Genomic DNA, 23,216 nt, shown 5'->3' with positions numbered 1-23,216 from the left:
TCAAGAGCACCGGGTGTGCTCTGGTGCTCAGGGTGCCAGCTCTGGCTAGGGATTATCTGAAGGATCAGGAACACTCTAGAACAGTGGAGCAAGCACTCGGTGTGGGAAGCCATTCTTCGGGGCGTTGGGGAACCCTCTGCAGAAGGATGTAGTCTGGGAATTCGAGAGTGTTCTGGGCCTTCCGTGGCGGTCTAGTGGCCAAGAATATGCTTGCCAATGCAGATGACACGGGTTTGATCCCTGGTCTCGGAAGATTCCACATCTGTGGGGGCAGCTAAGCTTGTCCACCACAACTACCGACCCAGGTGCTGCAAACCACCCTGCAACTAGACAGCAGTACCCCACTCGCCACAACTAGAGAAGGCCTGTGCGCAGCAGCAAAGACCCAGTGCAGCCAAGTAAATGATTAAATATAAAATAAGATGAATTAAGGAAAACAAAACAAAAAGAGTGTGCTGGAGGGTAAGGAACCTTAGGCAGGTCTCAGGGTGCCCTAGGATCAGATGTGCACAGAGCTCAGGAGTGGGTCCCTGGTCAGGGATACCTGGGGGTGGAGCCCCCAACCCTCCTAGCGCCCTTCACCTGTAGGCCCCTCCCCCGCCTACGGGGCCCTCCTCACATTGTCTGTGAAGATGACCCCGAACTTCCAGATCTGGTACTTCACGTCGATGGACATAAGCCTGCAGGGCAGAGAAAACAAGGATGGCCAGATGCTGGAGAGTCAGACCACAGCCGCCTCCCCCGCCTGCCCCAGGCCTGGGGTGGGGGCCGTCCTCCCTGGCTCACCAGGTGAGCAGCCCCGGCGGTGGCTCAGGCTTGCGCTCATTGTGGGCTGTGATCTCCAGTGTGGCCAGATCCATGCCCAGCAGCTCGGCAATCCGCTCCCGCCCATAGATGTCCCCGTGCTTGTCCAAGACCTGCACAGGGGAGCAGGGGGCCGTGCACACAAGACTAGAGCGGGGAAGGTGGTGGTCTGCTCTGTGGGGCAGGTCTGGGACATTCTGAACTTTGTGTGAGAGATTGGGGGTGCATTTTTCTGGGGAGAAGGGCCAGAGCTTTCTTCAGCTCCTCAGGGGGAGGGTCCAAAAGTAATAAAGCCCTCCCCCCCAGTTAGCTCATTAGCCAAATTAATTGGGATAATTTATTATAATTAGGCAGGTAGGCAAGGAATCCTATATAACTATATAGCCTATATAACCCTATATAATCCTATATACCTGCCCCCCACCCCATCACTGATGAATTTATCTCCTCCTGCTCACCCTCTCACTCTGCTCCAGCCACACTGGCTTCCCCACAGCTCCTCAAATACTCCAGGCACATCCTCGCCCCAGGACCTTTACAGCTGCCATTCTCTTGCCCCCCACCCCAGGACACACTTCCCCCGGATTTTCACCTGCCTCACTCCCTCACCTCCTAATCACCCTGCACGAAAGAGTAATCTCTCTGGGCCAACCCCCACACACTCCCCCTCCTGGCCCATCTTTTTTCCTCCGACAACACTTATCACCATCTGAACATTATAAATGTGTTCCTCATCTGTCTTTCCAACTTGAGGGTCAAAATGTGTTTACTGCTAGGAACCCTAGTACAGTTCCTAGTAGGTAGGACTGACTAGATACCTAGGAGTACTCAATAAACTTTTGTTGAGTGAATGAATGATTCTAACAGTCAACACTTGTCTAATGTCTTTTTTGTGTGTGTGCCAGATACTGTTCACGAAGCAGGTCAAACGATCTTTACAACAGCCCAGTGGGGTCAGCCCTCTTAGTACCTCACTCAACATGATAGAAATTGAGGCACAGAAAAGGTGACACATGGGAAAGCAGACAAGGGACTTCCCTCATGATCCAGTGGCTAAGAATCTGCCTTCCAATGCAGGGGACATGGGTTCTATCTCGAGTAGAGAACTCAGTTCCTAAAGACCGCAGAGCAGCTAAGCCTGGGGGCCACAACTAAAGAATCCCGCAGTGAGGATCCCAGGTGCCGCAACTAAGACCCAATGCAGTCAAATTAGTTAATGAATGAAAAATTAACAAAAAAGAGAAAAGTAGGCAATCCAGCACCAGAGTCTATGTGCTGAAGATAAGATGCCTTAGCTCCTCCCTCAAAACTAATATCCATGAAGTATTTACTCTGTGGCAGGCACTGCTGAGGTTGTCGCATGCATCGTCTCATTACAGGGGGGTGTAGGAGGGTGGTTATCATGCCCACTTCCAGACGGGCAAACTGAGGTGCTTCTCAGAGAGGCAAAGCCCCTTGCCCAAGGCTGCACAGAAAGCAAGTGCTTGACTGGGTTTGGATGGGCTGGTGGCATCAAGGCACCCAGCTGGGGAGGACCTTCGACCTCCCCTTTCACAGCGTCTCACCTTCCGCTTGACAAACTTGTCCCAGTAGTTGCTGGGGAAAGACCTGCCGAGAGAAAGAAGCCACAAGATGTTAGGGGAGAAAGGAACAGAAGCTGCCAGCCAAACTGGGTTGGAGTGGGGAGGGGGGTGGGGTGGGGTTGGAATTCCAATGCTTTTCTCACAGGGATCCCAGACCATGGGGTCAACCTCTCACTCAGGATCAGGCTCTAAAGACTCGAGGCCAGGTGATGCTTGTCCAAGGTCAACCTTAACATCCTGCCCCCACCCCCAGGCCCCGCTGCTGTCATCGGTGGAGCCCAGGTGACAGGGATGTACAAAGACCTGAACTGCACTCAGATGGGAGACAGGGAGGCAAGAGTGTGTGATGGGGGTGGGGGGTGTTGGAGCCAGCAGCCTGGCCCCGCTCTGGCGTCCAGGGAACAGAGGGCTTTCTCATGCTGTTTTATTTAATTTTATTTGATGCTTCTGGCCCTTTATTTACCAGGTTTTGTTTTGTTTTTCGTTTTTGTCTCCCGCAGCATGCGGCATCTTAGTTCCCTGACCAGGGATCAAACCTGCGCTGCCTGCACTGGAAGCACGGAGTCTTAACCACTGGACTGGCAGGGAAGTCCTGCCCTGGTGTTCTTATTCTAGACATGCCTCCCTCTCAGGATGCAGCCTGGCTGTACGAACACGGAAGATGGGACTTCACCTGGGGAGAATGGGATGGGCTGGGAGTGCTCTTTGGGAGTCCAGTGTCCCACCACATTGCCCTCATAACCCTCATTTCCTCTCTGGGCTCAGTTCAAAACCCAAATGATTTCATCAGTTTCCCAATCATGACACCTGGTGAGAATCCTGCATGAGGACGGAGTTTAAAATGCAGCTCCTGGGCGCCTCTGGAGACTCACTGAACCAGAATCTCCTGGGCGCCTCTGGAGACTCACTGAACCGGAATCTCCTGGGCTGGGGCCCCGGGAATCTCCATGTGTCTCCAGAACCCCCACAGGTACTTTAATGCACAGGCAACCGGTGTGTATTACAAAGAGGAAGGTGGAGGCTTGGGGAGAATGAGTCAGGCTCCCCAGGCCTGGGCTGGGGATGGAGTGGTACCCCAATTCGGCTTCCCCCACCCACTGCGGGGATGCTGAGCCCTTACGGAGTGTTGAGCACCAGTCTGTCCCACTGGCCTTTCACGTCATCATCCTCAGGCTGCTCCGTGATATAGAGGCCGTCAAACTCCAGCTTCCGGGCCAGTTCCTTCTCCCGCTTAAAGATCACCAGGGGCACCTAGAGGGTGCACGGAGTGGCGGGGAGTGTCAGGAGACCACAGCCTTGGCAGGAGCAGGGATGTCTTGCTGGAGCCTTCATGAGACCCCACAGCAGAGCCGTGCTCCCAGAGTGATCAGGGTAGTAGCAGTGGGGAAATGCAATCATAAAGTCAGGGCTGGGATGCGCAAAAAACCCAGGAGGGCCCAGAACTTGTGCCTGCTGCAGCCGGTGGCCTCCCAAGGGAAGGAGGAGGAATCAATCAGGCAGGTGAGAGGAGATCAAAGCAGGGCAGAGCCTTCCAGGCAGAGGGAACCGCACATGCAGACGTTCGAAGCCCAAAGAACTCTGTTCGTCCAATTGTTAAGTATCAAGATTAGCCGGACAGTCAGCTCTCGTGGAACTCAAATGGAAATTTTTGTAACACAACTTATGGGGCATCACAAAGCTTCGGGCACAGTTAATGTCAGAATCCATGTCCCCCTGTTGGCACCCAGGCTGCGTCTGAGGCCCGCACACACCCCTCACAGATTCACCAGCTGACCAACACGTAGAAAATGACACGTAGTCCCAAATGACAAACTGTGCTTCTTGATCCAGAAATTAACATCATCATAGGACCCATCTCTTCAGTGTGAGCTGCATCAGTTCCCAGTTTGAATATCACACTTGCTAAAGAGCCCAGTCCTGTATTCAGCCCCTGGCCTTACCGCAGCCCTAGGTCCCCTTTGTCCCAACGCTGTACACCATACCCCAGGCCTGTCCCAGATCCTCTCAGCCAGGGCCCCAGCTCATGTTCTCCCCTCTCCACCAAACACACACACACACACACACACACACACACACACACGTCCTGGCCCCAAGGCTGTGGTCATGACCCACCTTGAGGCAGTTGTAGCCAATGATACAGAGAAAGGCCACCAGCGTATGCAGAAGGCTCAAGCACCGCAAGGCAGGCTCCATGTAGCCCGTGCTCTCCTCCAGGAAGTAGTACACCATGTTCTCATCCTCGTCGCCCTCTGCTTCCTCTCCAGCCCCCGAGCCCCAGCCGGAGCCGCCACCAGACCCTGCTCCTGACAGGCCCCCAGCTGCTGACCCCTCCATGTCATCCTCCCCAGGTGGAGAGTCAGAGACCTAAAGCGGGGTGGGGGGGGACAGGTCAGTCAGGGTGGGGACCCGGGGTCCTGGTGCCTGGCCCACCACACCCTGAACCCACGAAGAAAATGAACAGCCTCCATGCCTGAGGTTTGGTCTTGGCCCCTGTCAGAGGCAGTCTCAGCAGGACTGTCAATCAAGATCAAGGGGCAGGTCCAGGACCCTAGCTAGCAAATCAGACTCTGTTCTGGGAATCCTGACTATTGACTGAGTGACAGGAGAACTGAAAACAGAGTTGATTTGTCTTGATAGTAGAGCCCCAAAGAGAGACTAATTTTAACACACACACACATATATATATCAGGGTCTTCCCAGGGGTCACTAGTGGTAAAGAACCCACCTGCAGATGCAAGAGACATAAGAGACACAGGTTTGATCCCTGGGTCAGGAAGATTCCCTGGAGGAGGGCAGGGCAACCCACTCCAGTACTCTTGCCTGGGGAATCCTATGGACAGAGGAGCCTGGCAGGCTACAGTTCATGGGGTCGCAAAGAGTTGGACTGAAGCGACTTAGCACGTACGCATATATGTATCAACTTATGAGATCTTAGTTCCCCAACCAGGGGTTGAACCCAGGCTCTTGGCAGTGAAAGAGGAGGCCTAACCAGGGACTGACAGGGACTTCCCTTAACACTAACATTAACACTAATACTAGAGTCAGTGGTCGCTATCATTCATTCATACAGCATCTTTATATACCAGGTACTATTCTGAGAGCTTTACACGTGTTTTTTGTTTGCTTGTTTGTTTTGGGTGCACTGTATGGCATGTAGGATCTTAGTCCCTGAACTGTGAGAATTAAGAGAATTAATTTAATTAAGAGAATTCCCATGAGCTTCCCATTGCCTCCTACCCACAGATTTCTCTTTAGCTTATGTGAAAGCAAAGAGAAGTAACTGAATTGGTGGGTGCTGCAGAGAGGGCAAGGCCTGCACCCAGGGGCATAAGGCTGGCCAGTGGCAGAGCTGAACGTGGAACCCACAACCTGTTCGCTGCTCTAACTCCCCCGGGCCCTCAGGCATGTGTTCCAGATGGACCTAGATACCTACACTCACCCCTATAGGGTCTCAAGATCCAGGTGTCCAGCCTGACCCTTCCCCGGGACCCTGAGCCCAGTCCCTTGTCCATAGTGAATTTCAAGGGCCCTGGGGACCTATTGGGACTGAACCTCCCATCCCACAGCCCAGATGAGCACTTGATCCTCCCAGCCCCTCTTGACCAGCACCTTATAAAACAGCAGGATGAAGTTGATGGCAAATGCCAAGAAGAGGGCAAGGAATCGCAGGGTGTAAAAATTCCTTGAGAGGTAGTTCTAAGATGCAGAGAGAAAGAAAAAGACAGAGCTCACAGTCCATCCTCTCCCTTGGAGAATTTATCCCCAAATTCACCCACAACCCAAGCACTGAGGTCCTAAATAACTGGTCCCACAACTTCCCATTTATTGAGTGCTTACTGTATACCAAGACCTGGGCTAAGTGCTTTATCTACATGAACCTGTTTAGTTCTGCGCTGATGTGCCCACTTTCTGGATGAGAAAACGGAGGCTCAGGGAGTGAGCTGTCTTGTTCAAGGTCATGTCGATAAGAAGTGGCAGATCTGGGCTTTGAAGCCAGACAGTCCAACTCCAGAGTCTACCTTCCCAACCCCTCTGCCATGCTGCTTCCAGGACAAGGTTGGCCTGGTCTGCTTTATCCCGGGCAGAGGACATCTATTCCCAACTCTCCTTTCCTTTCTTCCTCTCCATTGCTCTCTCCATTCCCCGATCTTTCTCCAAATCCTCACAGGACCCCCCTTTTGTCCAGCATGTTTTCCTCAGCTCCTCATGTCAGGCTGGCCTGGAGAGGAGACAGGACAGCTGGAGCCCTGGGCCCTGCCCTCCCAAATTTCACCCTCGCTTCTTCTGGGCCTGGATGAGGAGGTGAGTCTCTCTCACCCCTGCCCACCCCCCGCACAGGAGGAGCGGAGGCTTGTGTGGCAGCTCCCACCTGAAGGCTGAGAGCCAAGAAATAGGCCATGGCTTCAGTTGGATTTAGCTCTGGATAGAGGATGGGGGAGGGAAGTCGAAGCAGGTGGTCCCAGGTGTGCAAAGGCATGGAGGTAGGAATAAGGACTGTGAGTAGGGAGAGGCCGAGGAGCCAAGGGAGGACCACCTGAAAATGCTGCCCTGTGCCCAGGTCCTGCTCTGTCTGGGGACATTTCTGCCCTCTGCCCAGACTGGCTTCCCCCCAGAGGTGAGCCAGGCACAGGTGGGCTCAAGAACAGGATGGGGGCAGAGGTCGTGTGAATGCTGGGTTTCCCTGAGAGGGGGCTTCGGATGCCCTTGCTGGGTCCTCACCAAGAACTTCACCCTCTGTACTTCCAGTTCTCCCCAGAATTCCAGGCCTGCACCACCAGCTCCCTCCTTCTTTGGAGGGGGTGGAGGAGGAACTGCTTTTTTCGGGGGTTCTGGTGGGGTCTCGGGGACTTCTTCCTTCTCCCCATTCTCAGCGCTGCAGGGTAGGACACAGAAAGAGTGAGAAGGTGCCTGGGAAATGCATGCATGCATTCATTCAAAGCCAAGTGTGGGGCCCCTCCCACGCCTGGCCCAGGTCTAGACGGGGTTACGGACATAGTGGTGAGACCAACCTCCAGCCTTGTCTTCAAGGGGTGCGGGTCCAGTGGGGTTCAGACCCATCACCAGACAGTCACAGCCCAGAGCGGTCAGGGCTGGGATGGGGGAAGCTCAGAGGCTCATGGGAACCCTGAGGAGGAGACACCCCTTCATCTTAGCAGGGGAGTCACGGTAGGCTTCCAGGAGAAGGAGATGGGTGAGCCAGCATGGGAAGGAGGAGGAAGGCTGAGACCAAGCATGGGGGAGGGTGCTGCAGGCGGAGGGAACGGCTGGTAGAAAGGCTTGTGGGGAGGAGAGAAGCATTTCTTCCTCTACTGTCTTTCACAGAGGCCCTCCTCTGGGTCTGGGCTTGGGCTGAGTGATGCTGAGGTCACAGGGTGACCAGGACAGCCTCAGGCCCTGAACTCGGGAGGTCCATGAGGGAGGCAGTGACAGGGGCTGGGCCCCTTGCACCTGAGGCCACTCACTCAGCTTTCTCCGGCTGGGGTTCCGGCTCTGGCTCTGGCTCTGGAGGCAGCTCTTCTTCCTCTCCAGCCACCTGACGGCAGGGCAAGTATCAGGGTGGATCCCGCACCCTCAGTGCCCCTCAGACCTGCGTATCCTCTCCATGTCCCTTCTGCACTTTTCTCCTAGGCAGTCTGAGGTGCACTCTCCTTCCACCCCCACCAGAAAAGGGATTATCATTCTCATTTTACAGAGGGGAAACTGAGGCTCAGAAAAATGGAGCCGCCGTGACCAAAGCACTGTGCAGAGTCAGGCTGACTCCCAGTGGAGCGCTTCTCCCCTGCAGGGCCTCTCATCACCTTGACAACGGCACCCCTACCAGCACTCTGCACTGAGGGCCTGAGAATGCTTTAGGGGCTTCCGTCAAGCGGGCTACTTAATTCCCCACAATCGCCTGTATCTCTGAGGGTCTTTCCCAGTCTCTGACCCCATCTTCGGTCTTTTTAGGTCTTGATCCCCCTTCCCCTCTAATTTGGTCTCTGGATTGCTGGTTTATTTGTTTCCAGATATCTTTTTCTCCGTGGCTCCCAGAAACTGCGCGTGTTACCCGGAGCCTTTCTCCAGGTCTCCACCTCTGTGTCCATCTTTGAGTGTCTCTCTCTTTGTGCGTCTCTGTGTATCTCTCAGGCCCTCTCACCGTTGCTTTTTGTTTTCCTTCTCTCTGCGCACCGCCACCCACCCTCTATTAGAGTCTCTCTTCCCCTTTCTCACCCTCCTTCCTACCTCAGTGATTCCAAACCCCTGAAGCCCCCTCCCGCACTCTCACCCCCAGCTTCCTCTTGATGATGGGCGAGCCCTCGGGCGTGGGCGGCTCCGCCGGCGTCGTGTCACCCATGTCCCCGAGGCCGGCCCCTTCGGGTCGGAAGGGGCCCCCATCGGCCACAGCCACCGTCCCATCGGCGACTCCCGGGTCCTCCTGGTCTGCCACCTCCTCGTCGCCCGCACCCTCGGCGGCATCGCCCGCGCCGTCGCCCGCGCCCTCGCCGTCCGCGTCGCCCCCGGACCCGGCCGGCTGCTCTCCGTGCACCTCGTCGCTCGTGGGGTCGGGCATGCCCGCCAGGAGCTCGGTCACCGTCACCTTCTTGGCGCCCTCCACCAGGCCGCCGCCGAAGAGCGAGCCCCAGAGCAGGCGCAGCGCGCCCGCCGCGGCCCCTGCGCCCGCCGAGCCCGCGCGCGCCAGCACCGCCCAGAGGAGTGCGGCCACCGCGGTCGCCGCCTCGCGCGCCGTGAGCCGCCGCAGCCGCCGCACGCGCCGCCGCAGGCTGCGGTAGCTGAGGCCCCGCATGGCCCGGTTCGCGGCCGCCACCAGCCGCGCCGTGGCGCCCGCCGCCACCGTGGCCGCCGCGCCCTCGGGCCCCGCGGCGCCCTCCTCCGCGCTCTCGGCGCCCGCCTCCGCCGCGCCGGCGCCCTCGTCCTCGTCCTCCTCCGGCTCGCCCTCGGGCTCCGAGATCTGCGCGGCGATCTGCATCTCGAAGATGGTGTCCTCGCAGAAGCTCACGAAGAGCTCCATCTTCTCCGACTCGCCGCCCTCGTTCACCACGTCGAAGATGAACTGACGCTTCGACTCCTTCACCTGCAGCGCGGGGCGGAGGGGACATGATGGGGGCGCCGTCGGCGGGCACTTGGGACCACAGCGAAGGCGGCCGGGCGCTCGCCGCTGTTCTAAGCATCTTCGTGGTTTTTATTTTCGAGGAGCGCACCTGTATTGCGCTCGCTGTAGGTGCACTTGTATGAATTTCAACAGGGCCAGGGCCAGTATCCTGGCATTTTGTGCATCGTAATCACATTTAATCCTTACAAACCATCCCAGAAGTATGGGCTGTTATCCCCATCTTACAGATGAGGAAGTGGAGGCCCAGAAAGTCACGTGCTCAGGGTGACACAGAAGGTGACAGGCGTGAAATTTGAATTCCCAACAAGCTGGCTCCAGAATCGGTGTTTTTGGCTTCTTTGAGAAAGGGGGCATGGTGGTTGAGGGCAAAGGTTCTGCAGCCAGCCTGACTGGGTTCCAATCCCAATTCTACCACTGTTAGACGGAACTCTCTGGGCCTCAGTTTCCCCTTATGAATTAATAGATGCTGAGTGCTTAGAACAGGGCCTGGTGCCTACGAAATGCCCTATGTGCCTGCTATCTCAGTACTGCTGTTTGAGCACTGGAGGGCCATGCAGAGAGACATGGGCTCCTTGGGACCACTAGAAGGTGGGAATGGGAAGGAGTGAGCAGGAGGAAGTGAGTGAGTGGAGGAATAATGCTAACAAAGAGTGTGCCCGTGGAGTGCATTTGAGGGGCAGAGGTGGGAGCTGGAGCTCCCACAGCAGGTACCAGAGTGTGAAGGACCAGTGACGAGCCACGGTTTCCTGCAGATGAAGGGATGTGCAGCCATCCTGGGTGGAGGAGGATGCAATGGCTTTTAAGCCAGATTGGAGAGCAGGATGAATGTACAGTGATGCCTCAGGGGATACAGATGAGTGAGCAAAATCTTGGGGGTTCTGGTGGAGTATGTGATGGGGGTCAATATGCAAAAGCCTTGTGAGAGGGCATAAGGGGCTCAGGGAGGTATCAGATGTGAGGAGGCCAAGGTGACATGGGAGAATGTGGAGGAGAAGGTGACCATGCCCGGCTCAGTGTGCTCCGCGGACATGGGCCTATGGGGGAGGCATGCATGGACCTGGGCAAAACCGGGGATGGAGGCTGTCACTGTGAGCTGTTGCTGCTGTTTAGTCACTAAGTCCTGTCCAACTCTTTTGCAACCCCATGGACTGTAGCCCACCAGGCTCCTCTGTCCATGAGATTTCCCAGGCAAGAATACTGGTGTGGGTTGCCATTTCCTTCTCCAGGGGATCTTCCTGACCCAGGGACTGAACCCACGTCTCCTGCATTGGCAGTGGATTCTTTACCGCAGAGCCACCTGGGAAGTCCTGTAAATGTGGGAGGGGTCTACAGTTCATACAGGCTGTGTGTATGCACCACGACGCTCACGCAGGGGGACCCAGGAATAAGTGTAAGAGGGCCTGGAACATGAGGGCAGGGTTCAAGGTGGGGTACAAGCCTGGGAGTGCATGAGCCAGGTCTCACCGAGGAGGAGAGTCGAGGGGCCCAGGGCTGAGGAGATGATGGGAGTGCAAGCCTCACAGACTGTGTGATGCGGGAAGGGCATGCAAGAGCAAGTAGGAGGAGTGTGTGTGTGCCTGGGGGGGCATCTGAGAAACCAAAGGGAAGTGGGGGGAGTTCCCTGATGGCCTCGGGTTAGGATTCTGTGCTTTCACTGCGGAGGCCTGGGTTCCATCCCTGATGGGGGAACCATCCTGCATGCTGCATAGCATGACCAAAATACAAAAAAAAAAAAAAAAAGGAAGTGTGAGAGCAAGGGGCACACAGTCTTGGTGTGCATTGTGATTGTGAGCAGGAGGGCCACTTGGACAACAGGGGCTGAACCTGCATGAGGGGCACGTGGGCATGTGAGAGAATGGGGGATGGGGACTACGTGCTGGCTAAGTGTGTGAGGTGGACTGGGGGAATGTCAGGGCCATATGAGTGTACTCTTGGAGCAAGTGAGTATGTAAGGGACAAACACTGGGCTGGGCATATTAGGAGCACATAGGTCAAGAGGTAGGCTCGGCCACCAAGGACATGGGCGAGGGGGCTTTTGTGAACATGTTGGAGAGGGCGGTCCAAGTGCTTATGGGTGCGCATGGGTGTGCCAGGGCATGTATGGGTGAATAAGTGAGGGGCAGGCAACCATATGGCATGCCAGGGCTTCAGGAAGGCACACTGGCATCCTCAGAGTGAGTGTGCAAGACAGGTGCACCCACAGGTGGGCCCAGAACAAGTGAGATAGGAATTGTGTGTTAGGAATTCAGAGGGCATTTGGGGGCACATGCGGTGACTGGTGTGGAGAAGGAAATGGCAGCCCACTCCAGTGTTCTTGCCTGGAGAATATCATGGGCAGAGGAGCCTGGTGGGCTACCTTGCATAGGGTTGCAAAAACTCAGATATGACTGAAGTGACTTAGCATGCACACACGTGGTGACTGGTGAGGGATGGGCCAGCATTAGGGCATCCCGGAACCCTCAGAGTGAGTGTGCGAAAGAGTGGGCACGGGCAGGCCAGCATCGAGAGAGAGCGTACCAGGAGCTGCTGGTAAGGTGAGCAAGGTGGGTGTAACCACGTGGGTTCAAGTACACAGTGTGGGTACAGTTGCATCCGGACTATTAAGAGCTCCCAGGGTGAGTGTGCAAGAGGCAGGCGTGGTGTGAGCAGCCACACTGAAGGCATGCCAATGCTGCTGGTGTTGCATCAGGGTATGTATGCTGTGTGTTCAGTTGCTTCAGTTGTGTCCACCTCTTTGTGACCTCATGGACTGTGGCTCCCCACAGGCTTCTCTGTCCATGCAGATTCTTCAGGCAAGAACACTGGAATGGATTGCCATGCCTTCCTCTAGGGGATCTTCCCAACCCAGGCATCGAACCCTCGTCTGCTGCATTGCAGGCAGATTCTTTACTGCTGAGCCACTGGGGAAGCCCCATATCAGGGTATGTCCATGCACAGGCCGAGTCTGCACAGGTGGGCATGGGAGAGCCAGAGGTCTGCAAGGTCTGCAAGGGCACAGCAGTACCCATACAACATGTGCAAAACGGTGGGCATGGGCTTGCACGAATGGAGCAGGGGCCCAGTGGGGCCTGCAAAGGAGATGTGCAAAGCGTGCACTGCCCCATGTGGGGTCCCAGCATGCGAGGGGCATGCCCCGGAAGTCCCGGGAGGCAAGCATGCACGTGCATGGGTCTGCTGACCTGGGGCATCTCCCACTGGGCGCGGTTGGTCTCTGAGATCTCGAAGTAGATACGCTCGATGCGGCGGGAGGCCCCCATGATCTCGATGCGGCCCAGGTAGGGCCGGAAGTACTCGAGGATGCTCTCCGCGAGCTCGAGGAAGTTGCGCAGGCGCGGGTCGTGCGGCACGTGCTCTGACAGGTTGGTCAGCAGCACCGCCACGTTAAAGCCGATGTCGCGGGCTGGCTCCTGGAAGCGGTTGGCGAACTCCTCACAGTCGATCATCTCGTTCTCATCCGCTTCGGAGCACGAAAGCAGGAACTGGATTTCCGGACCGGTGAACTGCTTCTGACTGTCCATGGCCTGGCGGGGGGCGGCGGGGTGGAGTAGAAGGAGAGGTCAGAAGGGTGGGCTGGGGAGCCCCGATGCTCTTCCTGAAACTACTATGGACTTTTCATAAAGACAGAAAAGTCCAGGATCATATAATCACCACCAAAGGCTGACACTCAGAGGTTGACATGGGTGAGACTGTACCAGTTATTAAAATACTGAATGCTAGGACTCCCCTGGCGGTCCACTGGTTAAGAATCCGCCTTCCAATGCAAGGGGACAGTGGTTCCATCCCTGGTGGGAGAACTAAGATCCCATATGCCATGGGGAAACTAAGTCCATGCACCACAACAAAGACCCAACACAGCTGATAAATAAATATTTTAAAAGTTACTGAATGCTGCATTTCCACAAAGCTGAGCCACACATGCACTGTCAGGGTGAGTCCATTTTTCACTGGTGGTAAGATGTGAATTGACGAAACTCAGCACTCATGTGCACTTAGTCACTCAGTCCTGTCCAACTCTTTGTGACCCTATGGACTGTCGCCCACCAGGCTCCTCTGCCCATGGATTCTGCAGGTAGGAATACTGGAGTGGGTTGTCATGCCCTCCTCCAGGGGATCTTCTCGACCCAGGGATTGAACCTGCATCTCATGTCTCCTGCATTGGCAGGAGGGTTCTTTACCACTGAGCCACCTGGGAAGCCTCCCAGCACTTGGGTAGCAGCTGGTAAAGGGATGCTGTCCCAAGCTCCCTGCCGGCCATGCTGCTCTCCACCCATCCTCGCACCCTCACCCCTTACAGTGGCACCTGTGGTCTGTACCAGAGGCTCTCTTGACCCTCTGGCTGCAGTTGGGAGCCACCCAGTTGGGGTCAGGGAGCAGGAGGAGAACGGAGTTGTGGCATTTCTCTCCTTGGTTCCCTCCCTGTGCTGGTTGCATCTCTCCCTCAAAGGTCAGTCCTGCCATCCTGTCCAAACAGCTCCCTCTATCACCCAGTTCGATCCTCACTCTTTCCTCCAGGCCAGCCCCCTCAAGGCCAGGGTCCTGACTGATAGCAATACATGCCACCCCCTCTACCCCTTCCCCAAGACCCTTTGGTCCCCCATCCTACCATTTTCAGCATCTACATAATTGGCACCGGACACAATGGAGGCCTCCAAATCTCAACCGGGAATAAAGAGTCATATACTCATCACCCCAGAATTAACAAACGCTCACGATGACACATTTTCAACTACTATATTTTTAAGAACGAAAACATGCCAGCAGTGATTGGAGCCCTCTGTGTACCCTTCTCTTACTCCATTTCCCCATCCTCCCCCAAGGTAACCACTATCCTGGAGTTGGTGTATTCTTCCCCAAGAACTATGTGTCAGGGCGTTCCTGGTGGTGCAGTGGTTAAGAATCTGCCTGCCAATGCAGGGGACGTCAGTTCAATCCCTGGTCCGGGAAGATCCCACAGGCCTTGGAGCAACTAAGCCCGTGCACCACAGCTACTGAGGCCTGCAAGCCTTGAGCCTGTCTCTGCAACAAGAGAAGCCACTGGATTGAAAAGACTGCAAACCACCATGAAGAGTAGCCCCTGCTCACCCCAGCTAGAGAAAGCCTTGGGAAAAGCAAGGAAGAGCCAGTGCAACCAAAAAGAAAAGTAATCAATTAATTATTTAAAAAGAACTGGGTGTCACACGGATGGACCTAGAGGGTATTATGCTTAGTGAAATAGATCAAAGAGAAATATTGATGTTTTCACTTCTATGTGGAATCTAAAAAATAAAACAAATGAACATAGGAGAAAACAGAACAAACAGAAACAGACTCACAGATATACAGGACAGGCTAGAACAAACCAGTGAGGAGAGGGCAGCGGGGAGCGACAAGATAGGGGAGGGTGATTAAGAGGTGCAAAATACATATAAAATCAATAAGCTACAAGTACATATTGTACAGCAAGGAGAATATAGCCAATATTTTATAATAACTTTAAATGGAGTATAATCTACAAAAACACTGAATAGCTATGTTGTACCTAATATAATATTGTAAGTCAACTCTACTTCAGTAAAAAAAGAAGCATGTGTCAGTACTTCTACTATCTATATCCTGTCATTTATCTGGTATCCTGTACATTATTTTGATATAAAGAATTATAATCATGTAATTTTTTCATTCAACTGTATGTTTTCAAGATCTATCTATGTTGATGTATAGGTCAGATGAATGCATTTCCACTGCTGTGTAGTATTCCTGTTTTATAAATACAGCATTCTATCCAGAAGAGAAGGTGACTCCAGGAAAGAAAATCGACAACCATCATAGAAGAAGGTTTGATGACAGACATTTAGATTATTTCCAGTTTTTTACTTTACAGACACTTCCATTGAGTATTCTCATACTGCTCTCTGCTGCTGCACTTTTTGCAAAAGGTTCTCTGGGGCAATCTTTTAAATGTTTTGACAGCACCCACAGTAAGAATGCATTTTATAATGTGACAAAAAAAAAAAAAAGATTTCAGGACACAACTCTGACTTTCGCTATGTAACGCACTCTGCAATGTTCTATTTTATTTTTAAAAATGCTGGTCATGACTTAACTAAATTAATTTCGTGACCAACAGATGGTTTGCCACATGCAGTCTGAGAAACGTTGCTCTGGGTATGAACAGAAGCGAAATTTTCTGGCTCTAAAAAGTGCTTTGTAGCCAAGAACTTTGCAAAAATGCTTTCTAAATGAGTAACATGCTTTGCAAATCATGAAGGGCTCTAGAAACCACAGAGCGTGGAGACATAATCACACAGGAACTCTTCACCTTCTACTGTCGCTCCATCAACCTGACTCCTTTTCTTATGATACAGTGTGACACTGCCCCTCTTAAGATCTGACTCCCCCACCCAGCTCCGCATGGGGCCTGGGACTCCATCCCTTCCGTTCAGTCCTGGACTCTGCATGCTCTTGTGATTTGCTGCTCTCTCGTTGTCATTGTCCGTTTGCCTGTCCTTTCTTTTGAAATACCTTCCTCTCTGACTGTTGTCAGTTTCCTCTGCTGGAGTCTCCTCTTTCAGACCTCTAAAGGTTAAAGGGGCCCCAGGTCTGAAATCTTCACTCTTTTCTTGAGATAGACATGCTCCATGGAGAGAGCCTTGAGGCTCAAGCCTCGGAAAGCCATCCCATGCCAATGATTGTGAAGTCTACATCCCAGCCCTGACTGCTCCCCAGAATCCATACACGTGACAGATGAAGCCTTACCTGACATCTCTGTGTGGAAAAGGCCAGAACTGAACTCTTGATTTCAAAACCTCTCCTCCCACAGTCTTACCCATCTCAGGAATAGCATCACCACCCACCCAGGTGCTTAAGTTAAAATCTTTGAGTCATCCTTGATCCCTCCCTTTCATCTCACTACCCACACCGAATCCATCAGCAAATCTGTCAGCTCTGCTTTCAAAAGACCTAGGACACACACTTCTGTCCCCTCCACGGTTCTCTCCCCCACTAGAGGGTCACAGCAACTCCTCCCTGGTTTCTCCTCCTCTTCTCCCCAAAGTCTCTCCTGCCACCCCGCGCACACCCCTGGAGGGACGCTGTAAACATCTGAGTCAGATCACATCCCTCCCCTGCTCAGAATCCTCCCTTAGCTCCATTTCATTCAGGTTAAAAGTCAGAGTCCTCCTCACAGCCAACCAGGCTCAGCACATCCTCCCCCATCACCTCTCAGACTTTATTTTTGCCTCTCTCCCTCTCAACAGCCACGCTGGCCTCCTCTGCATCCCTCTTGTTCCCATTTCTCAGCCTTTACACTTGCTGTTCCCTTTGCTGGGGAGGCCACAAACTCTCCTACCTTCACAGGGTAGCATCCAGCTCTCAGCTTCAATGTCCTCGGCCCTCCCTGACCACCCAGTTTACAGGGCTGACTACATCACGCTTTGTTGCACACCACCTTGCTCATTTACTTCAGACCACAGGTTATAACCTGAAATTATCTTGTTTACTTATTTTCATCTGCCCCTCCCCATTGGGCTATCAGCTCTGAGGGTGGGGGTCTCTGTTTTGTTCACTGCTACACACAGTAGGCACTCAGCGCATATTTGTCAAATGAATTAAGCATTTTGAAAACTGAGAAGACTTTTTAACTCTGTTACAATTTTGGAAAATCAAGAAGTCCTTTTTTAAAAGAAGGCTGACCTTATCTTTTAAATCATAAAAGTAATTGAAAAGCCTGTTGTAAAATATAAAGATTTGTAAAGTTTGGGAAATCATATGCTGCTTTGCGTTTGGGAAACCATGTGAAGCTGGGTAACAGTCAGACATTTAGAAATGAGAATATCTCCATTTTGCAATTTCTAATGAACTAATGTGTCTGGGCATCAGGCACTGATGGTTGCTAACATCACAAAAGGAGTGATGAGGGGACAGGCTGTGGTTCTTAATGGGTATATGAAGCACCATAAAGGAAGGTGCTGGCAAAAAAGAAAAAAAAAAACAACACAAAACTCCAAACCTGAGTCTGATCAAGCTTCGTGACCTAAGTCCTAGTTTGCAGAAAATGCAGGGGACAGAAGAACAGATTAAATGACACCATAAGGTTGCATCAGCCAGATCCAAACAAAGGCAGGAAACTCTACGATTAATAGAGAAGTATCTACGGATAGCCATGAGCTACATGTGGCTACTGAGCCATAGAATCGTGGCTGGTGCAGAGTGAGATGTGGCAACAGTGTATACTTGTGGATTTTGATGACAGTGTAAAAAAAACAATTTAAGATATCTAATAAGTTTTATATTGATTATATGTCAAAATATAATTTTGGTGGAGGAGGTTAAATAACATATATTGTTTAAAATAATTTCATGTGTTTCGTTTCACTCTTTTAAAAAGTGCAGGTACCAGAAATTCCTTAACTGTATGTGTTGCTCCCATTGTATCTCTTTCTAAAAAATAATTGTTTACTTATTTGGCTGTGCTGGGTCTTAGTTGCAGCATGTAGGATCTGGTTCCCTGACCAGAGACTGAACCTGGGCCCTGTGCATTGGAAGCACAGAGTCTTAGCCACTGGACTACGAGGGAAGTCCCTGTATTTCTATCAGGCATTGCTGCTCTACTGGATTAGCAGACTGGATCTCTAGCAGATAAACTGTCAGGAAAGGAAAAAGTGAAGGAGGGACAGCAGTCAATAGAAGGAGGTTTAACGAAATAGCAACCAGGCTTCCCTGGTGGTAGTGGCTCAGTGGAAAAGAATCCACGTGCAATGCAGGAGACACAGGTCCAGGAAAGTCCCAAATGCCACGAGCGATGAAGCCCGTGCTCCACAGCTACTGAGCCTGTGCTCTAAAGCCCGGGAACCACAGCTACTGAAACCCACGCACTCTAGAGCCCGTGCTCCGCAGCAAGAGAAGCCCACACACCACACCTAGAGAGTAGTCCACACTCGCTGCCGCTAGAGAAAAGCCCGCACAGCAAGAAGGACCCCGCATGGCCAAAAATAAAGACAGAAATAAAGCTGTCTTTTTTTTTTTTTTTTTTTTAAGAGAAGAATTAGCAATCAATAGCACTAGATGACCTTGTTTGGATGTTGCTTCAAAGAAATTACAAAAAGTTATATGTGATATTTTGAAGATCTGGAAATTAGAACACAGAGCAGACATTTGATGATTTAATGAGCTATGGATCTTTTTCATCTGTCTTCATTGCTTTGTTTTCAGTTAGGGATGATAATGACACTGTGGCTTGTTAAATAACAGGAAACCCTTTTAAGACCATATATTGGACAGTTCCATTGATATGAAGTGTCCAGAATAGGCAAATCTATAGAGACAGAAAGCAAATTAGCAGTTGGCAGGGGCCTGAGTGGGGGAAATGGGAAGTGACTGCTAAAGGGCATGGCGTTTCTTTTTTCGGGGTGATTAAAGTGTTCTAATATTAGATTGTAGCAATGGCTGCACAATTCTGTGAATATACCAAAAAACTCCTCCCATTAAATTATACCTTTTATATGGGTGAATTTGATAGTATATGAATTGTATCTCAATAAAGATGTTTTTAAAAGGAAGTCTTGAATTCAGAGAGATGTACAAAAACATTTGCTAATAATAAAAAAAAAAAAACAAAGAAAACTGCAAAATAGTGCCAAGAATAAATTAGTAGCCTAAGATATGTTTTCACCCACCAGGAAGGGCTTTCCAAACTGTCGTAGATGTTTTGGAATCTGCCAAGTACTTATCACTGGAGATATGGTTTGCAAACTGTCAAGAACTCTGTCAACCATGAAGAGCTTGGGAAACCCTAAAATAATTCTGTATGTTTTTCAATGCAGATTTACATGTGAAAGGAAATGCAGAAATAAATGCCTGGAGATTTGAACACCAAGAGGATAACCGTGGCAGCCTTTGAAGAGATATGATGAGAAATGGGTGGGAGGTAGGGATCAAAGGTAACCTCAACCATAGCTCTAAGTTCTGAATTTTTTTACAAAAGGAATGTACCCCTGTATTACCTATCTTGTTTAACATTAATACAAATATTTTAAATGATTTTCTACATAAAAATCAAGTCTTGGACTTCCCTGGTGGTCTACTGGTTGAGAATCTGCCTGCCAATGCGGGAAACGTGAGTTCAAAGCCTGGTCCAGGAAGATTCCACTTGCCATGGGGCACCTAAGCCTGTGTGCCACAATTACTGAGCCCGAGTTCTGCAATTACTGAATCCTGCATGCTCTAGGACCCGTGAACCACAACTAATGTGTTGCAACTATTGAAGCCCATGTGCCCAGAGCCGGTGCTCTTCAACAAGAGAAGCCACCGCAACGAGAAGCCCTTGGATGGAAACTAGAGAGTAGCCCCCGCTCACTGCAACTAGAGAGAGCACAGCGATGAAGACCCAGTGCAGCCAAAAAACTAAATTTAATTAAAAAAATAAGTTTTATGCATGTCCAAACTCCTCCCCCCCAAAAAACAAATAAACAAACAAGCCATCATAAGCAAAGGCAAAAGACAAATGATGAACTAGGAAAAAGAAGTACACCTCATATCACTAGCAAAGTTATAAGCAGCCCAATATATAAAGAGCTCCTAGAAATCAAGAAGAAAACTGCCAACATCCCAGTAGAAGAGTAAGCCAAGGGCACAGGCGGTTCACTGAACAAGCAATACAAAAGAAGTAATGTGCACATGATAAGCCACTTCAGTCGTGTCTGACTCTGTGACCCTCTGGGCCATAGGCCACCAGGACCCTCTGTCCATGGGATTCTCCAGACAAGAATACTGGGGTAGGTTGCCATGCCTTCCTCCAGGGGATCTTCCTGAGCCAGGGATTGAACCTGCATCTCTTACATCTCCTGCATTGGCAGGCAGGTTCTCTACCATTAGTGCCACCTGGGAAGCCCAAAGTAATGTGTAAAGATACTTCACGGCACTCATAGCAGGATAAATGTGAGTTAAAACTGCGCAGCACTACCCCCTTTCACCTATAAGATTGGCAAAAATCCAAATATTTGACAAATGTGGTCTGGTGGTGAGGCTCACCACCAGGCAGCCTCACATGTTGCTTATGAGAAGGAAAAACAGAGGGCAAAATCTGTCCGAATGACAAATGCATTTACCGTTTAGCCCAGCAATCCCACTTTTGGAAGTCTATCTTCAGATATAACTGCACATACAAAATGATGTATGCACATATTGTTCTAGTCAGCATTGCTAGTGGCCCACAAGGAGGCTTCCTCAACACACTTACTCCCATCTGCTGGAAACCTGTGGTACAAATTTACAATATCTGTGCTATAAATTGGCACCTTTGTACAGTGCACGGCTTGAACAACTATGCATGGCAGCCCTAACGAGAGCACGCGTTGTAATGGCAAAAGACTGGGCACACAGCGAGTGTCCATCAACAGGGAATAATCAGAGACTTCCCTGGTAGTCCAGTGGTTAAGACTCTGTGCTTCCAATGCAGGGGGCATGGGTTGGATCCTTGGTTAGGGAACTAAGATCCCACATGCCTTAAAGCATGGTCAAAAAAATAAAATAAAATAAATAGGTAAGTGGAAATACTAATAAGAATAATAAATTATTTTTGAAGAAAAATGGGAAATTATCAAATAAACCATAATACATACGCAAAGTGGAATACTGGACACCTATACAAAATAATCAGGACACTCCCTGTATCTCTAGAATATATTGCAGGACTTCCTTGATGGTCCAGTGGATAAGAATCCGCCTGCCAATGCAAGGGACATGGGTTCAATCCCTGGTCCCAGAGGATTCCACACACAACAGAGCAACTAAGCCCGTGGCCACAACTACCGAGCCCACATGCCCTCGAGCCCATGCTCCCCAACAAGAGAAGCCACTGCAATGAGAAGCCCACGTACCACAACTAGAGAGCATCCCCCATGACTGGCAAAAAGACTGTGCAACAACGAAGACCCAGAACAGCCAAAATAAATAAAAATAATAAAATAAATAAAATTATAAAAAATAATGGATGGCTGAATAATATTTCATTACATGTGTACACACGCCACCTTCTTTTCTTGGTAGTACTTCTACTGTAAAAAAATTTTTAAATTTATTTATTTTTTAATTGAAGGATAATTGCTTTACAGAATTGTGTTGGTTTCTGCCAAACATCAACATGAATCAGCCATAGGCATACCTATGCCCCCTCACACACCACCTTCTTCATCCATTCACCCATTGACAGATACTTAGCCTGTTTCCACACCTTGGCTATTGTGAATAATACTGCAATGAACATGAGAGAGCAAACATCTCTTTGAGATAACAGTTTCGTTTCCTTTGGACAGATATCCAGAAGTGGGATTGCAGGGTCATATGGGACTTCCCTGGTGGCTCAGACGGTAAAGCGTCTGTCTACAATGCGGGAGACCTGGGTTCCATCCCTGGGTCGGGAAGATCCGCTAAAGAAGGAAATGGCAATCCACTCCAGTACTATTGCCTGGAAAATCCCATGGACAGAGGAGCCTGGTAGGCTACAGTTCATGGGGTCACAAAGAGTCGAACACGACTGAGCGACTTCACTTATGGTAGTTCTAGTTTTAATTTCTTGAGGAATTTCCTCTATTCTGTTTTCCATAGTGCACCAGTTTACATTCCCAGCACCAATGGTCAAAGGTTCCCTTTTCTCTACATCCTTGCCACACTTGTTCTCTCTTTCTCTCTTATTTTTTTATAACAGCCATCCTAACAGGTGTGAAGTGATATCTCATTGTGGTTTTTTTGATTTGCATTTTCCCGATGATAAGTGATATTGAGCACATTTTCATGTACCTGTTGGCCATTTGTATGCCTTCTTTAAACAATGTCTATTCAGGTCTTTTGCTCATTTTTAAATAGATTTATTGATTTTATTGTGTTGGAGTTATCATGAACATTTTGTGTGCACTGGATATCAACCCCTTATTACATATGAGGTTGGCAAATATTGCTCCCATTCTGTAAGTTGCCTTTTTATTTTGTTGATGGTTTCCTTTGCTGAGTAGAGTCCTTTCAAAATGTTAAATGATGCAGGGGACTTCCCTGGCGGTCCAGTGGTTAGACCCCATGCTTCCACTGCAGGGAGCACAGGTTCGATCCCTGGATGGGGAACTAACAACCTACATGACGCACAGCGTGGCCTATATATACAGATAGATAGATAGATAGATAAATGACATGACTTTAGCTCCTGCATTATGCTTTCTGGTTCTCTTGCAGCCATCCCCCCTCAGACTCTCGCTGAAAATCTGCTGGTCGAGAGAGTATGGCTGGGACTCCCCAGAGCAGGCTTGGCATTCAGGAGGTGCTCGTTGAGTATTTATTGAGCTAGTAAGTGAATGACCCTGGGGGCAGTGTACTTTGGAGTCAGACTGCCTAAATTTGAATCCCAGACTTGTCAATTAGTTGTGTGACCTTAAACAGAGCATTTCCACCTCCCTGTGCCTCAGTTTCCACTTCTGTAAAATGGGAATAAAAAAACAGTCCTTACTACCTCATGGTTGCTATAAATTACCATTCATTTACACATAGGACCTGGCACAGAGTGAGAACATGAGAACATGATACATATTATCCCTTCTCCCTAAAGCTTAGGTAGCAATGTAGTTATGACTTCATCTTCCATTGCAGGGGGAGCAGGTTCGATCGCTGTTCGAGGAGCTAAGATCCCACATGTCTTGGGACAAAAACCCAAAATGTAGAAAAAAAGAAGCAATATTGTAACAAATTCAATAAAG

At 50.6% G+C, this 23,216-nt stretch overlaps 1 protein-coding gene across 5 annotated transcripts in view; it reads right to left on the bottom strand.

The window, feature by feature from the left end:
• Positions 1 to 23,216, bottom strand: part of RYR1 (ryanodine receptor 1) — a 125,687-nt gene that overhangs the window by 3,979 nt on the left and 98,492 nt on the right. For all 5 annotated transcript variants that reach the window (XM_060398056.1, XM_060398057.1, XM_027978246.3 and 2 more), the window contains 10 exons: positions 12,678 to 13,019; positions 8,653 to 9,459; positions 7,850 to 7,920; positions 7,107 to 7,260; positions 5,997 to 6,083; positions 4,500 to 4,751; positions 3,508 to 3,638; positions 2,370 to 2,412; positions 787 to 917; positions 620 to 680 (listed from right to left, as the gene is read on the bottom strand). In XM_060398056.1, coding sequence (XP_060254039.1) covers positions 620 to 680; positions 787 to 917; positions 2,370 to 2,412; positions 3,508 to 3,638; positions 4,500 to 4,751; positions 5,997 to 6,083; positions 7,107 to 7,260; positions 7,850 to 7,920; positions 8,653 to 9,459; positions 12,678 to 13,019 — 2,079 coding nt within the window. The remainder of the gene's footprint in view (positions 1 to 619; positions 681 to 786; positions 918 to 2,369; positions 2,413 to 3,507; positions 3,639 to 4,499; positions 4,752 to 5,996; positions 6,084 to 7,106; positions 7,261 to 7,849; positions 7,921 to 8,652; positions 9,460 to 12,677; positions 13,020 to 23,216) is intronic.

This window comes from Ovis aries, chromosome 14 (genome assembly GCF_016772045.2).
Source record: "Ovis aries strain OAR_USU_Benz2616 breed Rambouillet chromosome 14, ARS-UI_Ramb_v3.0, whole genome shotgun sequence".
Taxonomy (NCBI): Eukaryota; Metazoa; Chordata; class Mammalia; order Artiodactyla; family Bovidae; genus Ovis; species Ovis aries.
This window is presented reverse-complemented; position numbering and strand designations above follow the sequence as displayed.